At 39.1% G+C, this 14,898-nt stretch overlaps 1 protein-coding gene across 1 annotated transcript in view; it reads right to left on the reverse strand.

Moving 5' to 3' along the window:
- The window catches only part of LOC103241700 (collagen alpha-4(VI) chain-like), a 94,671-nt gene that overhangs the window by 10,860 nt on the left and 68,913 nt on the right, over positions 1–14,898 (reverse strand). Inside the window, exons 30-32 of the mRNA XM_008009171.3 lie at positions 13,467–13,478; positions 12,884–13,377; positions 2,421–2,511 (exon numbers count right to left, since the gene is read on the reverse strand). Coding sequence (XP_008007362.3) covers positions 2,421–2,511; positions 12,884–13,377; positions 13,467–13,478 — 597 coding nt within the window. The remainder of the gene's footprint in view (positions 1–2,420; positions 2,512–12,883; positions 13,378–13,466; positions 13,479–14,898) is intronic.

The raw sequence follows: 14,898 nt of genomic DNA on the forward strand, positions 1-14,898 counted from the left end.
AGAGCTGAAAGAGACCTTAACAACTACATGAAAGTGCCTTTTTTTTAAGGTTAAGAAAAAAAGATCAAACATTGCCAATTTTAAATGAGAAGCTAATAGTGTAGTCTTAGAGCTCTCAAGCTGGTTCAGCATTAAAATGGCATGTAGAATTTTTTTTTTCTTTTTTTACTGTAGATTCCCAGGCTCTAGCCACACCAAGATTCTGGTTTGGTAGTGTTGGGAGGGAGTTCAGAATCTATCGTTGAAGTGTACGCAGGTATTCTGATGAACAACGGTGTTAGGGACCCACTGCTCAGGCAAAATCTTTCATTTAGAACTGGCGGGAGCAGGTGTTCTTAACCTGGGAACCACAGTCCCCCACAGTGTCTGTGAATGAGGATGGGAAAAAATTACATCTTTATTTTCACTACCTCTATTGAAATGACTTTTAACATTTCTTTTCACTGTGCATAAAGACAACAAGCAACTATAACACTAGTGATTCCGACACCAATAGAAATCACTGATTTCCTTATCAGTGGTTGCAAATGGCTCAATATTATTTGAACTCATTAATACTTTGAAATAATAGTTATTAGACCTGCTAGATCTTATCGTTTAAAATGCTAATAAAGAAGCACATGACAAATGGGTTAAGAATGTGGTATATATACACAACAGAGTACTATTCAGCCTTTTAAAAAAGCAGGAAATTCTGTCATTTGTGATGTGGATCACATTTGTGATGTAGAGGACATTATGCTAAGTGAAATAAGCCGGGTACAGGAAGACAAATATTGCATGATCTCACTTGTATGTGGAATGTAAAAAGTTCAAACTCATAGAAATAGAGTGCAGGGAGCGGGGGAGGGAGGTGAATGGGGAAAGGAGGTACATTAGTCAAGGGTACAAAGTTTAAGTTAGACAGTAGGATAGGTTCTGGTGGTCTGTTGCACAGCATGGTATTACAGTCAATAATAATGTATTGTAAATTTCAAAATAGCTTTAAAAATGGATTTTAAACATACTCACCATACACAAATGATAAGTATTTGAAGCAGTTGTTATGTTAATTGGCCTGATTTGATCATTCGACAACATATACATGCATTGAAACATCACCGTGCCCCATAAATTTATATAATTATTATTTGTCAATTAAAAATAAAACTTTTAAAAGTATATATATTACTATATCAAAATTTTTGAGTATCTCGATAATTTCAATGTAATCATTTTCCTTTGTAATCCTCTGTTTCTTATTTTATGCATTGAAAAACAATATTCTAAGGAGAGCATAGGTTTGACCAGATACAGAAGGGATCTATAATACCAAGAAAGGTTAAAAACTCCTAATTCAGTCATTAGCAAAGCACAGGGGTAATAGTCAAGAGTTCAGCAAGCTGGCTGCCTGGTTCAGTCCGGGTCTATTCCTTTACTCAGCATGTGACCTTGGGTAAATTGCTTAGTCTCCCCAGAACCTCAGTTTTCTCATTTGACTCATGGAGGTAATGATGACAATAATAATAGTACTTCCTTTTGAGGTTGTTTATGAAGTTTAAAAGAAAAATTGAGTTCATATATATGTAAGTATTCAAAACAATGCCTGATGCATAATAAAACCTCGATGAACACTAGCTAGGTTTAGGTTTCTAGAGGACAGGGAACTGAGGCCCGAAAAAGCAATATGTCAGATTAGATGATGGATGTGAAAGCAGTTCATCACTTGTGACATACTCACAAATGGCAGTTACTACACTTGACTTGACCCAGTTGTCATAGCTGAGTATCTTGTGGTAGTACTAGGCTTAGTGTGGATCAAGGAGAGAAAACTATGACATCCCCTCAAGTTCACCCACTCTGATGCTGGGTAAAATGGATGTGGACAGGAGCTCTTCACATATGGGCATGCATGCATTTCAGCAGAAACTTCTCTCCAGCACAGGTTGGTGTGGGATATAGCAATGGGGCTTGGGAACCAAGACAAACTGGATGACTGGCCAGTATCCCACTGCTGGCCAATGGTGGTTCCAGGCCTAGAACCCATCACTCTTAATTCTTAGTTCAGTGGCCTGCCCATCACAATAAGGTGCACTAAGGCAGGAACCACAAGCCCAGCCGACCCCAGCAGCTAGCAGGACAGATAAATGAGCAGAGCATGCCAGAAGTAAGATAGGGTGGGGTGAGGACTGTGAGACTCCTCACCCCATTAAGAGAGGTCAGGCCCAACTCAGCTCTGCTGACTGTGCCTAATGGGAATGCAGTATCCGTGACCCTCAAGACAAGTCTGACTTCCTAAGAAAAACCAGAAATCCAGACTTCATAGGAAATTCTCTAGATTTTAAAACCCTGCACATGCCAAGTAAATACACATCTGCTGAGCAGAGCTAGCCTCTGGCCACCAGTGAATTAATCCTGTTTTAAAGGCTTTCCTGGCTTACCGTAGCAGAGAATGCAGCGGGCCACGTGCTCCACATCCTGCTGGCGCTCTGTCTCCCAGATGAACAAGTAAAATCTGTTGGTTCCATCCATCTAATTCAAACACACACACACACACACACACACACACACACACACACAAGTTTATGATTAGCTGGAGTAATTTCAGGCCATCTTTTTCATGTGTTTTCTCATTCAGATGAGAAAAACATGAATATGATTTTAAAGGATATATAATTATATAAATATGTGCACAAATAACTCAGCATTATACATTCCAGTTATTTATTGCTATTTAGTTCCCTAGTTCTAACCTGGAGGTTGGACTGTCATTGGTGTGGGCTACGTGTATCGTGGGTCTTCAGGCTCCCAATATGTGTAAAACTCAGCCAACATCATGCATCGGAATGGGAGTAAGGAGACAACATTAAATCATTTGTAAACTTCATAAATCTTTATTAATTGTTCACAGGATGCAGTGTGGCGGGAGCTATTGACCCCAGTGGCAGACTCTTCAAAGGGGCAGTCATAAATGTCAAACACTATTAGAACGGAAACAGTAGACGCCACGTGGGAATCCCCTCTAGAGAATTCCTGGTGGTCAGAGCTAGACATATCACAATCAGAATGTAAGAGTGAAGAGGGATCAGGGAAGGCTTTATAGAGATACAAATTTATCTCCTTTACTTAGTTTGCATCCTTTACTTAGCCTTTTCAATTATGATCAATTTAACAACTAATAATAATGCTTAAAAGTGAAATATTAACAATAAATTCAACAAGGTCCATGGGTCAACTAGTTAGATGATCAGCAAACCCCTTCCTTCTCCTTCCTAGGGCACAGTTGGACTATATTTCCCAGCCCCTCTTGCAGCTAGGTGATGCCTACTGACTGGGGTCTGGCCAATGGGATGCAGGTGGAAGTGACGTATGTCATTTCCAGTGCATGCACTGTACTCCATTACTCCCTCTCCCCTCATCTGCCAGTCAAGTGTAGAGGATCCAGAAAAAGGCTTTGAGGCCCTAGGGTATAATGGGGCCACTGACAGAAGCAGCCCACATCCCAAAACAGTGGCATGCCGCAAAACATGCCTTCTCCCACATAAACATATGCAAGGGCCCATATCCACTTATGACAGGTGGCAGAAATAACCACTTATTATGTTAAGACACTGAGACTTGGAAAAGAATGGTTTCACAGTTAACCTGCCCTGACTTATACAGACAATTTGCAGAATGTCAAACTCATGATGAAACTAGAAATGCTTTCAGAATGCTTCTCTCATGATCTGAGGTGTGGTTTCCAAAGAGGTGGATGTCTGAGCCTAGTCATGTCCATCTTTGTATCTACTCTCTGCCAAAGCATGCGGAAAAGAGCCCCACTGAGGGTCAGCTTCTCCTCCTTCATCTGTGTGGGCAGGAACAAGCAGGCTCTGGGCCCTCCTCCAGGTAGCAACATGCTGAGGATGTGAAGATGTTAGATGCTGAGGATATGAAGATGTTAGGCTAGACCTCAGCAAGATAGATAGTCAAGGGTTAATTTGCAAATAAATTTTCTTAACATTACAGAGCTCTTCACTCTTGCTGTTCAGGAACACTTATCTTTTTAAAAACTTTTCTCACAAACAATAATGTGTATCCCAAACATTGTTTTTCAGAGTCAGCTTACTTGAAGAAAAAATCCTAGTGGGAAATGAAATATGAAGAGTTCAATGTTTATGCTAACGTAACACAAAAAACCATGGGAACAGTCGTAAGTCTCCTAAGAATAAAAGCAAAAAGCATCCTCTCTTGTTCCTCATATGGCCAAAGCAACCTTAAATTAGGCTTTTTCCTAACTTAGAAATCCAAATTAATCAAGACTGATGAAACAGATACTACATGAAAGCATTAACAAGCCATTTGGAGATACAAAGATGACATGGCTACATCTTCAAAGAGATTAAAATCCAAGTAGAAAGACAGATAAATGATTTTCAGACAAGAAAGAGCTCCAATAATATATTTTAGGAGCACAGGAAGAGGAGATTCATTTCAAGGGAAAGGAACAGAGGGAACCTAATGAAAATTATGGCATCTGGCACTTTTGAGATAATAAGTCAGATACTTAACTGGCAAAGAGGCAGGGAAATGCATTCTAGTGTGAAGGAACAGCATGTACAAAGGCCTAGAGGCGGACTGTGCTTATCTCTGGAATTCTGCTCAATGTTCTCGCTCCCACAGTTTAGCGTACACCCACCTCCAACCTGCAGCTGCATGGCGCACATCTGTGGAACTCCTTGCCACGTGGAGAAAGCTGGCATGGAAAGTGAGTGCAGCGCTGCCAACATTCAACACTCAGATCTACTTCACATGATTATCAGATCTGAGGACTGACCAAGACAAATGGACCTAATTAATCACCAAGGACTGAGAAAACAGCGTAGGGAGGAATATGACACATTGCTAGCCATACTGGAAATCACACAAGGCAATCTGGAAGGCTTCTGAACCCAGAATCCATGGCAACGTGTCAGGAGATATGAAGAGGCTGTGATAACTCTGGTGCATCAATTTTACCCCAACAGTTGTAGGGAAATGCTAAGTTAGTGTACATTATTTTTTAAGCACAGGAAACACGGGTGAAGTATATTATAAAATGCAAAATTTACTTCACATGGGTGAAGTATATTATCAAGTGCAAAATTTCGGTGACTTTTAAAAGTAATATGAAAGACTTCAAACAAATTTGAACATTCCCCCAAGTCTGTGTAAATTCATTCTCCTTTATCTTAGAGATGGTTCATAGGGAAACTTCTGTGCAACACTAACAGATTAGAGGTCAGGAACCTGGGTCCTAGTCCTTCATCTGCCATAATTGGCTATGTGGCCTTGGATAAACCTCAGGCTTCAGTTTCCTCAGCAACAGAATTTTAGGGAAAGAGTCAATGCCCCTGAGTTCTCTCCCTTTTCCAACACAGCCTGGTCCTAGGTTACTACCTTCTCTATTTGCTTCTTGATCAGGACAATGTGCCAACTTTTCCACTTTGAGCAGCTCAGAGCACATAACTCTTCTATCTTTGTTCTATTAGTATTTGCTGGAAAACTATCAGATTCAACTGAATTGGAACACTTACCTTTTTAAAAACTTTTCTAACTAACAATAATTTTATGATTATGTTTAAAATTTGTACTGTTCTTGCAAAAACAAAATTGTGGGAACAAAAGCACGATAAAAGTCCACAGGGAAGCTATGATTCAGTATAGATTCATCTGTACCTAGTTGTTATTAATAAACATTTAATTACTTTGACTTTGGACTTGCCAGCATGGTCCTTGTCACTGATAAAATAGACAAGATACTTCCTGAGAAAGTTCAAGCAGAGCGATAGCATGGAGGAGAGGAGAAAACTGTGTATGATTCCTACTGCAAAGTCCCATCAACACCAGAGAAGGAAATATCAGTAGAGTATCTTTAACATAAACCAAGAGGTCTGCTTGGGGTTACTATAGTTTGAATCAGCACCTATAGCAATTCTCTCAATCAACTTCATTCCTAAATGTTCAGTTGTGGTTTGTTGGGACTAGTTGTGTACTAAAGAGAGGAGTATGTTGAGGGTAGAGGATATGGCAAAGAGGGTTATATTAACATCCTTTTTTGTTTGATAGACAGAAAGACATTTCTCAAGGAGTACAAGGATGACTCTCAAACTTCAACTCTCAATATTTAAAAACCTCCCCATGATCCCTGACTCAAATTTAACCCTGTGGGTTAAAGTCAATGCATCAGCTGTTGTACTAAGCTGTCAGAAGCCATGGGATAATGTTGATCTCTGGGACTGAGTTGGGGGAGTCTCTTGGCTTGGAAAGATGGAAATGGAGTGGAAAGAAGCAAGTGCTAGAAAGGAGGATTTGCCTTGGACAGAGGAAGAGCTAACTGGACCCTAAGGAGAGAGAATTAGAAACCATCTGTCATCAAGTTTAAGTAAGGCCTTGAGAAACAAGGACAGCAAACTGGAAAAAGTAGGGGGAAGGAGACAGAGTGAGAGAGTAGCCAGGTAACCCGTCACTGACCCCAGGAGCTTGAGTCCAGTTTCAGTTCCTTCGAGTTGACATGATCCCACCAAAGACTGCTATGAAACAGCCAACTCTTCCTAGATTCCTTGGAAAACATTAGGTGTCAGCATTGGGTTAAGGGTGTAGGTTGCATAGTGAGACTTAGGAACCAGCCATATCTGAATGCAAATTTCAGGACTGTGTAGCCAAGAACAAGTAACTTCACCTCTGGCCTTCACATTTCTGGGAAATGTACAATTATCATTATTAACTTGTAGCATAGCTATGAGGCTCAGACCAATACTCCTAAAACTTTAACATTTAGGCAAACCATCTGAGGCTCTTGTTATAAATACAAATCCTGACTGCTTCCATCAGGGGAAAGGCATCGCATTCTGGGTGATGCTGCTGCTGCTGCTGGTCCCTGAACCACATTTTGAATAGGGAGGGGTTGGGATGATAAGGCATGGAAAGCATGTGGCATGGTGGCTGGAACTCCATAGGCACTCACTATCAGATTTAATAAATAGTGGGCAAAGGGCATTCTTACAGAACTCAGGAAGATGGTAATAGAGTGACCCATCTGAGTAAACACATAGAAAGTGTCAGATATCCCTGTGGGTACCATGCCTTATAATTCTCACAACAATCCTGTGAGTTTTCCCCCATTTTACAGAGAATAAATTAAGGGGGCCCCATTGCCAAATAACATACCCAGATTACATAAAGGACAAAACCAGGGTTTGAAGTCTCATTGCCTAATTCTTTCCTTTGGTGCAGGTCCTGGCCTTAGGGCATTAACAGTCTAGCGGAGAACAGAGCAGCCATAGGCCTCCTCTGAAAGGGCCTAACTGCATAACCCAAAACCATCTTACTTCAAAAGAAATGTTCCAACTTTAGACATGTTGATTCCTCTGATTTGATTGTTACATGATGTATATATGTATCAAAATATCACTTTGTACCCCATAATTATATGCAATTATTTGTCAATTAAAAATAAAATGAATGTGTATATTTATTGTCTCCCCAAAATAGAAAAGAATGTCCTACTGAAATTATCTGAATTTTGAAATTATAGAAAAATATGCCCCAAAAATTCATTTAGCCTTTCTCTTAATGTTTTCATCTTCTAAAGGTGAATTTTTTTTTTTTTTTTTTTTTGCTTCTCATTATAGCTGTAATTCCATTGCTTGGCCTTCTTTTTTAAGAGCAATACACATAAACAGAAATAGGGCCAATTCATAGACCTATATCATTGTGTTATTATAAAGATAAAATGCATAAATACAGGGAAAGAACTTAAATCTTCTAAAGTCTCTCTTCTTTTGCTGTTTTTGATTTTTGAGTTGAAAATCCCATTGCTAATGAGAATTCCAGACCTTGAGCAAGTTATTTAACTTCTCTGTGTCTCAGTTTCATCATCTGAAAAATGGGCTCATCATAATACTTATCTCATTGGACTGCTGTGAGGATTAAATGAATCAATAAGATCTTAGAACAGTGCCTAGATCAATAAATGTGAGCTATTAGGCATTGTTTCAAGGGAGCATGGGCTAGACTTTTTATAAAGAAAAACAAAATTTGAAAGCTGGCCCACAAATTGCAAATTGCATTTTCCTTGTAATCCTCTGCTTTTTAACTTTAAAAACATGGGTCTAATGAAGTCTTGTTTTGAGACATAAGGCAATTAGACATTTCTTAACAAGGGTACTAGGCACAGAAAGTTCAAATGTTATAATGTAGTTTTATTTAGGTCTGAGACAACTCAACGGATGGCTTTATAAACCTTTTCAAAATGCACCACAGCTTCTAAGCATGTTTAAATGGACTGGGAAGTTAGGACATCTGTTTACATAATTGCTTCAAATTGAACAACCATCATTTTTCCACAAGCAGCATGTGGGTGTTGTTCGGAAAATCAAAATAATATAGAGGTGAAAGACAAAACCCCACACATAATCAAACAAAGCCTTCAGGCAGATAATTCAGAAGAAAAACCACAAGATATTTCCACTCTCCTAACTGAATTCCCCTAAGGCTGAGGAACAGAGTAGGGGAGGTTAAGTGCTGAATTTTCTGCCCAGTTGTGAAGAAATGAGGATTTTCTGAAAGGTCCTGAGAATGCAGTTGTCATTTTTACAGTTTCTCTCCTTACCAGTGTCACCAGAAATGAGGTTACTCATTACAGCTGAGCTGGCAAGTATCATTTAACATCCTTTGTAAACTGGAAAATTTAAAGAACACGAAGTTGTCTCCCAGCATCCTGGGGTAAGAATATGTCCAATAAATGAAGAGAAGAGCAGATATGTACACAAATCAATAAATGTAATCCAGCACGTAAACAGAACTAAAGACAGAACCCACATGATTATCTCAATAGATGCAGAAAAGGTCTTTGACAAAATTCAACAGCCCTTCATGATAAAAACTCTCAATAAATTTGGTATTGATGGAACATACCTCAAAATAATAAGAGCTATCTATGACAAACCCACAGCCAATATCATACAGAATGGGCAAAAACTGGAAGCATTGCCCTTGAAAACTGGCACAAGAGAGGGATGCCCTCTCTCACCACTCCTATTCAACATAGTGTTGGAAGTTCTGGCCAGGGCAATCAGGCAAGAGAAAGAAATAAAGGATATTCAATTAGGAAAAGAGGAAGTCAAATTGTCCCTGTTTGCAGATGACATGATTGTATATTTATAAAACCCCATCATCTCAGCCCAAAGTCTCCTTAAGCTGATAAGCAACTTCAGCAAAGTATCAGGATACAAAATCAATGTGCAAAAGTCACCAGCATTCTTATACACCAATAACAGACAAACGGAGAGCCAAATCATGAGTGAACTCCCATTCACAATTGCTTCAAAGAGAATAAAATACCTAGGAATCCACCTTACAAGGGATGTGAAGGACCTCTTCAAGGAGAACTACAAACCACTGCTCAATGAAATAAAAGAGGACACAAACAAATGGAAGAACATTCCATGCTCATGGATAGGAAGAATCAATACTGTGAAAATGGCCATACTGCCCAAAGTAATTTATAGAGTCAATGCCATCCCCATTAAGCTACCAATGACTTTCTTCACAGAATTGGAAAAAAACTACTTTAAAGTTCATATGGAACCAAAAAGAGCCCACATTGCCAAGACAATCCTAAGCCAAAAGAACAAAGCTGGAGGCATCATGCTACCTGACTTCAAACTATACTGCAAGGCTACAGCAACCAAAACAGCATGGTACTAGTACCAAAACAGAGATATAGACCAATGGAACAGAACAGAGCCCTCAGAAATAATACCACACATCTACAACCATCTGATCTTTGACAAACTTGACAAAAACAAGAAACGGGGAAAGGATTCTCTATTTAATAAATAGTGCTGGGAAAACTGGCTAGCCATATGTAGAAAGCTGAAACTGGATCCCTTCTTTACACCTTATACAAAAATTAATTCAAGATGGATTAGCGACTTAAAGTTAGACCTAAAACCATAAAAACCCTAGAAGAAAACCTAGGAAATACCATTCAGGACATTGGCATGGGCAAGGACTTCATGTCTAAAACACCAAAAGCAATGGCAACAAAAGCCAAAATTGACAAATGGGATCTAATTAAACTAAAGGGCTTCTGCACAGCAAAAGAAACTACCATCAGAGTGAAAAGGCAACCTACAGAATGGGAGGAAATTTTTGCAATGTACTTGTCTGACAAAGGGCTAATATCCAGAACCTACAAAGACCACAAACAAATTTACAAAAAAGAAAAAAAAAAAAAAACCATCAAAAAGTGGGCAAAGGATATGAACAGACACTTCTCAAAAGAAAACATTTATGCAGCCAACAGACACATGAAAAAATGCTCATCATCACTGGTCATTAGAGAAATGCAAATCAAAACCACAATGAGATACCATCTCACACCAGTTAGAATAGCGATCATTAAAAAGTCAGGAAACAACAGGTGCTAGAGAGGATGTGGAGAAATATGAACACTTTTATACTGTTGGTGGGACTGTAAACTAGTTCAACCATTGTGGAAGACAGTGTGCCGATTCCTCAAGGTTCTAGAACTAGAAATACCATTTGACCCAGCCATCCCATTACTGGGTGTATACACAAAGGATTATAAATCATGCTGCTATAAAGACACATGCACACGTATGTTTATTGTGGCACTATTCACAGTAGCAAAGACTTGGAACCAACCCAAATGTCCATCAATGACAGACTGGATTAAGAAAATGTGGCACATATACACCATGGAATACTATGCAGTCATAAAAAAGGATGAGTTCATGTCCTTTGTAGGGACATGGATGCAACTGGAAACCGTCATTCTCAGCAAATTACCTCAGGAACAGAAAACCAAACATCACATGCTCTCACTCATAGGTGGGAATTGAAAAATGAGAACACTTGGACACAGGAAGGGGAACATCACACACTGGGGCCTGTTGTGGGGTGGGGGAGCAGAGGGGGGAGGAAGAGCATTAGGAGATATACCTAATGTAAATAACGAGTTAATGGGTGCAGCACACCAGCATGGCACATGTATACATATGTAACAAACCTGCATGTTCTGCACATGTACCCTAGAACTTAAAGTATAATAAAAAAGAAAAAAAGAAAGAAATGACAGAACTGAGGTTCAAGTACATAAGCTGGCATGTCCTTCTCACATACCATTATATCCCTTTACTCAGAACCTACAGCAACTAAGAGGGCAAGAACATCACAACAAAGGATCATCTATATGCAAGATCCCAACACTGTCTGCCCAGGATCCCCTCTCAGAGAGCAGCACTGATGAGCATTGGAGGGATGTGATCACACCCCAGGAGTCACTCTCCAAATGTTAAGGAAATCCCTTCCTCAGAAATAAATGCTTTGATAATTACACTTGGAAGGGAGCCTGGATAATAACTAGTTGCAACCCCCTCTCCATTTTTGAGCTGAGTAAAATAAGACCAAGAAAGGTGAAGAGACTTGTCCAAAGGCACCTCATTATTGATGAAAGAATCAAAGACAAAAGCTGCATCTCTAATTTAATTAGTTATTTGTTTATACCCTGTCTTTATAAATCCATTCTAGCAGTTGTTGAGGATTTACCCTACCAACCCACCCTGTACAGACATCACACTAAGCAACAGGGATGTAAGGATGAACGAGGAACTCATCCTCTGCATTTTAGCTTCCTCAACTCAAGATATTTTGTCCATCCTTCCCTACAGTTTGCAAGCTGTCACAACTTTATTGATTCTTAGATGCATATTCAAAGCTATCGCAACAAAATCTCTCACCTACCACTTCTGCTGCACACTGAACCTTCAGAGAAAATTAAATGGGCTGAATTGATTAGCTATTATGTTGAGCCACATAACATTTCAATTTCTGCAGCTCAAAACTGGTGAAATATTGTCAACATCCCATAATCCAACCTAACATTCATAAGCAGCCTGGAATCTCTTAAGAAGAAAATCGCCCTTCGTTCTGATAAATCATCCCAGATCTTCCACGAAAGTGTGTTGCATGGGTTTCAATTAGGAAAGTAAAGTCTGGAGAATAGATAAGTAAATAAAGGGTTATGTATACATACAATGGAATACTGCACAGGAATAATAAAGAACGAACTACCCACACACACAACATGGAGGAACAAGAAGACATGCCATGTCCGCTGGAAGAAGCCAGATACAAACAAGTACATGCTGTATGACCCAATGTATATGATGGTCCAGAACAGGCAAAAAGTACTTGATTGTGATAGAACTCAGAGAAGCAGTTACCATGGGGAGTTGCATAAAGAACTTGAAGAAAACTTACAGGGCACTGAATGCTGAATGTGTTCTATGTGTTGAACTACGTATCAGTCACAGGGATTTAAACATACATAAAAATTAATCCATCTGTATATTTAAAATCGCTGCACTTTGTCCACTTTGTTACATGAGTATGTATGATATACTCTAGTTTTTAAAAAGGAAGAAAATTATATTCTCTGGCCCCCAGTGATATAGTTTAGCATAGTGGTTAAGCACAGGCTCTGGAGGCAGACAATATCTGCTGCTAACTATTTGGCCTTTGATGATATATTTAACCTCCATAAGCCTTGGTTTTCTTATCCCTGAAATGGAAATAAACAATAACACCTACATTACAGAGTTGTGGGACTCATTAAGTAAGATAATATTTATGAGGCACATAGCACAGAATAGGTACTCAAGAATAGCCAGTGGCTACTAGGAGTAGTACCAGTATATGGGCCATACTGAGAGCCCTTACTCCTGGCATACACATCAATTCCAGGGAAATTCTTTCCCTGAACACCTCTCATTCCTCATGTGGTCCTTGATGGAGAGGTAGAAACCAAGTGTTAGGGCCCCCAGCTCCCTGTCCACTTGTGGTTCCCCCTACATACCAGCAGAGTGTCTGGGAGGTTGTGTCTCTTTGTGAAGGTGATGACCGCGGGGGTGACGTCCACTGCAGCAAGCTCCAGTGTGGCTGTATTGATGGAAGCTGCATCATAGGCCCAGCCCGCCTGGAAGAACACAGCCACCTTCCTCATGAGAAGACCTGAGCGTACACGTTTGAACACGTGTCTCGCCATAAACCTCATGGTGGCCCCAAGGTTCCTGTGGCCAGATGAGTGCTCCAGGGGGATGTTCCTGACAGCCTCCAGGAGTGCAGCCTTCTCCTTGTAGTCTGAGAAACGAACCAAGTAATTGGTTTTGGCATTGTAGGAAACAATGGCCACACGGGCACCTGTTGGGCAGTTACTGTCACTTATTTCCATCTTCATCAACAGAGACAATAAAATGTTTCTCATCCTCTCAAAATCCAACGGGGAGACATCATTTGACATGTCCAAGGCAAAGGCCACTTCGGTTGGGAACACTGGGCATTTAGAAATACCTTGAGACAACAGATATACAGATTTAAGATGTTCTGTAATGCCTCAAAAAAGGTAAGGATTAAAGTGAGTAAGAAGGATTATTATTTACCTCTTGAACAAGCTGGAAGGGAAATTATTTTGGAGAGAAAAGAAGACATTGTTAGCTTATGTAGGCAGTGGCACCTTTCTCATGTGTGTGCTTCAATATGAAAAACCATCTCCTTTGAGAAATTCAAGCATGGCCTTCTCAGGCTCCTGCTGAGTGTGGCAGAGACCTCTAGTTGTCCCCCAGAATCCATTCTCCCTTTTTTTCTATAGTCATGGAACCCCCAGTTTTGGATTGGCCCTATGGATGACTGGAACAAAGACAGCATTTCCCAACTTAGCCATCTTACAAGTTCTAGGTAAGAGAATAGGAAAGATGATAGGTAAAACTTTGAAAAAATATTCTTCTCCTTTCCCTTCCTTTCCCTGGTGGCTGAAATATAGATGTGATGACTGAAGCCTGATGTATTTTCAGACCATGAAGTGATTTGAGGAATAGAACACCCCATATACACACAATGGCAAAGCAGGAAAATATAAAGGGACTGATCCCTGACCACCACAGGCTCCATATCAACCTGAACTGACTAGTTCCAGCCAATGGTTTCAGAAATAACATTTGTACCACTGTTACTGAGGATTTAGGTCACATTCAACTGAACTTAAACCTAACAAATACGTTGAGTTATTCTGAAACTATATTATATACATGTATATAATATATACACATATAAAATTACATATATAAATTATAAACTATATGTATTATATATAAGTGTGTGTATACAAGTAACATATTTTCAAAAAATACTAAAAAAAAAAACCCAAAAAATTAGAATTACCCTTAATTCATCATGTGTATGTATGTATATAAATAATGAATATAGAATTATTTCATTTCATTTTATAAAACTTGGAGCTTAAGATATATTTATTCTGAATCTTTATTCACTTAGTATGTAATGATTTTTTCCATCAATAAATTTAGAGCAATATCATCTATACTACTATATAGACGATCCTTTATGAGGAGCATACTTGTACATGTATCTGTGCACATTTGTCCAATCATAACCCTATAGAAATCTCTATAAGTATTGATTTTATATGCATGGTCCAGCCAATTGCTCTTCAGAAAAGTTGTATCAATTTATACTCACACCAGCAATGTGTAATCTTATACATTTCTCAATCTGAATAGGGATTTTTCTGACATTTTTAAAACATTTCCAATCTGAGAAACAAAATGGGTATCTCATTGTTTTAATTTGTATTCTATGACTTCTGGTGAAGTTGAACATTTTTACAGGTTTATTGTACATCTGTATATTTTCTTTTCTGTCTTTTGCCCATTTTCAACTTAAAAGTACTGTTTGTTTTTTTGTTTTTACATTTAAGTTTAGCCATTATGCAATGTCTGTGTTTGTAGATAAAAATGATTGAGCAGTAGCAATTTTTTGTATTTCAACATGTTATAGTAAGGAAGTTAGTTCCTT

The sequence above is a fragment of the Chlorocebus sabaeus genome, chromosome 15 (assembly GCF_047675955.1).
Source record: "Chlorocebus sabaeus isolate Y175 chromosome 15, mChlSab1.0.hap1, whole genome shotgun sequence".
NCBI lineage: Eukaryota > Metazoa > Chordata > Mammalia > Primates > Cercopithecidae > Chlorocebus > Chlorocebus sabaeus.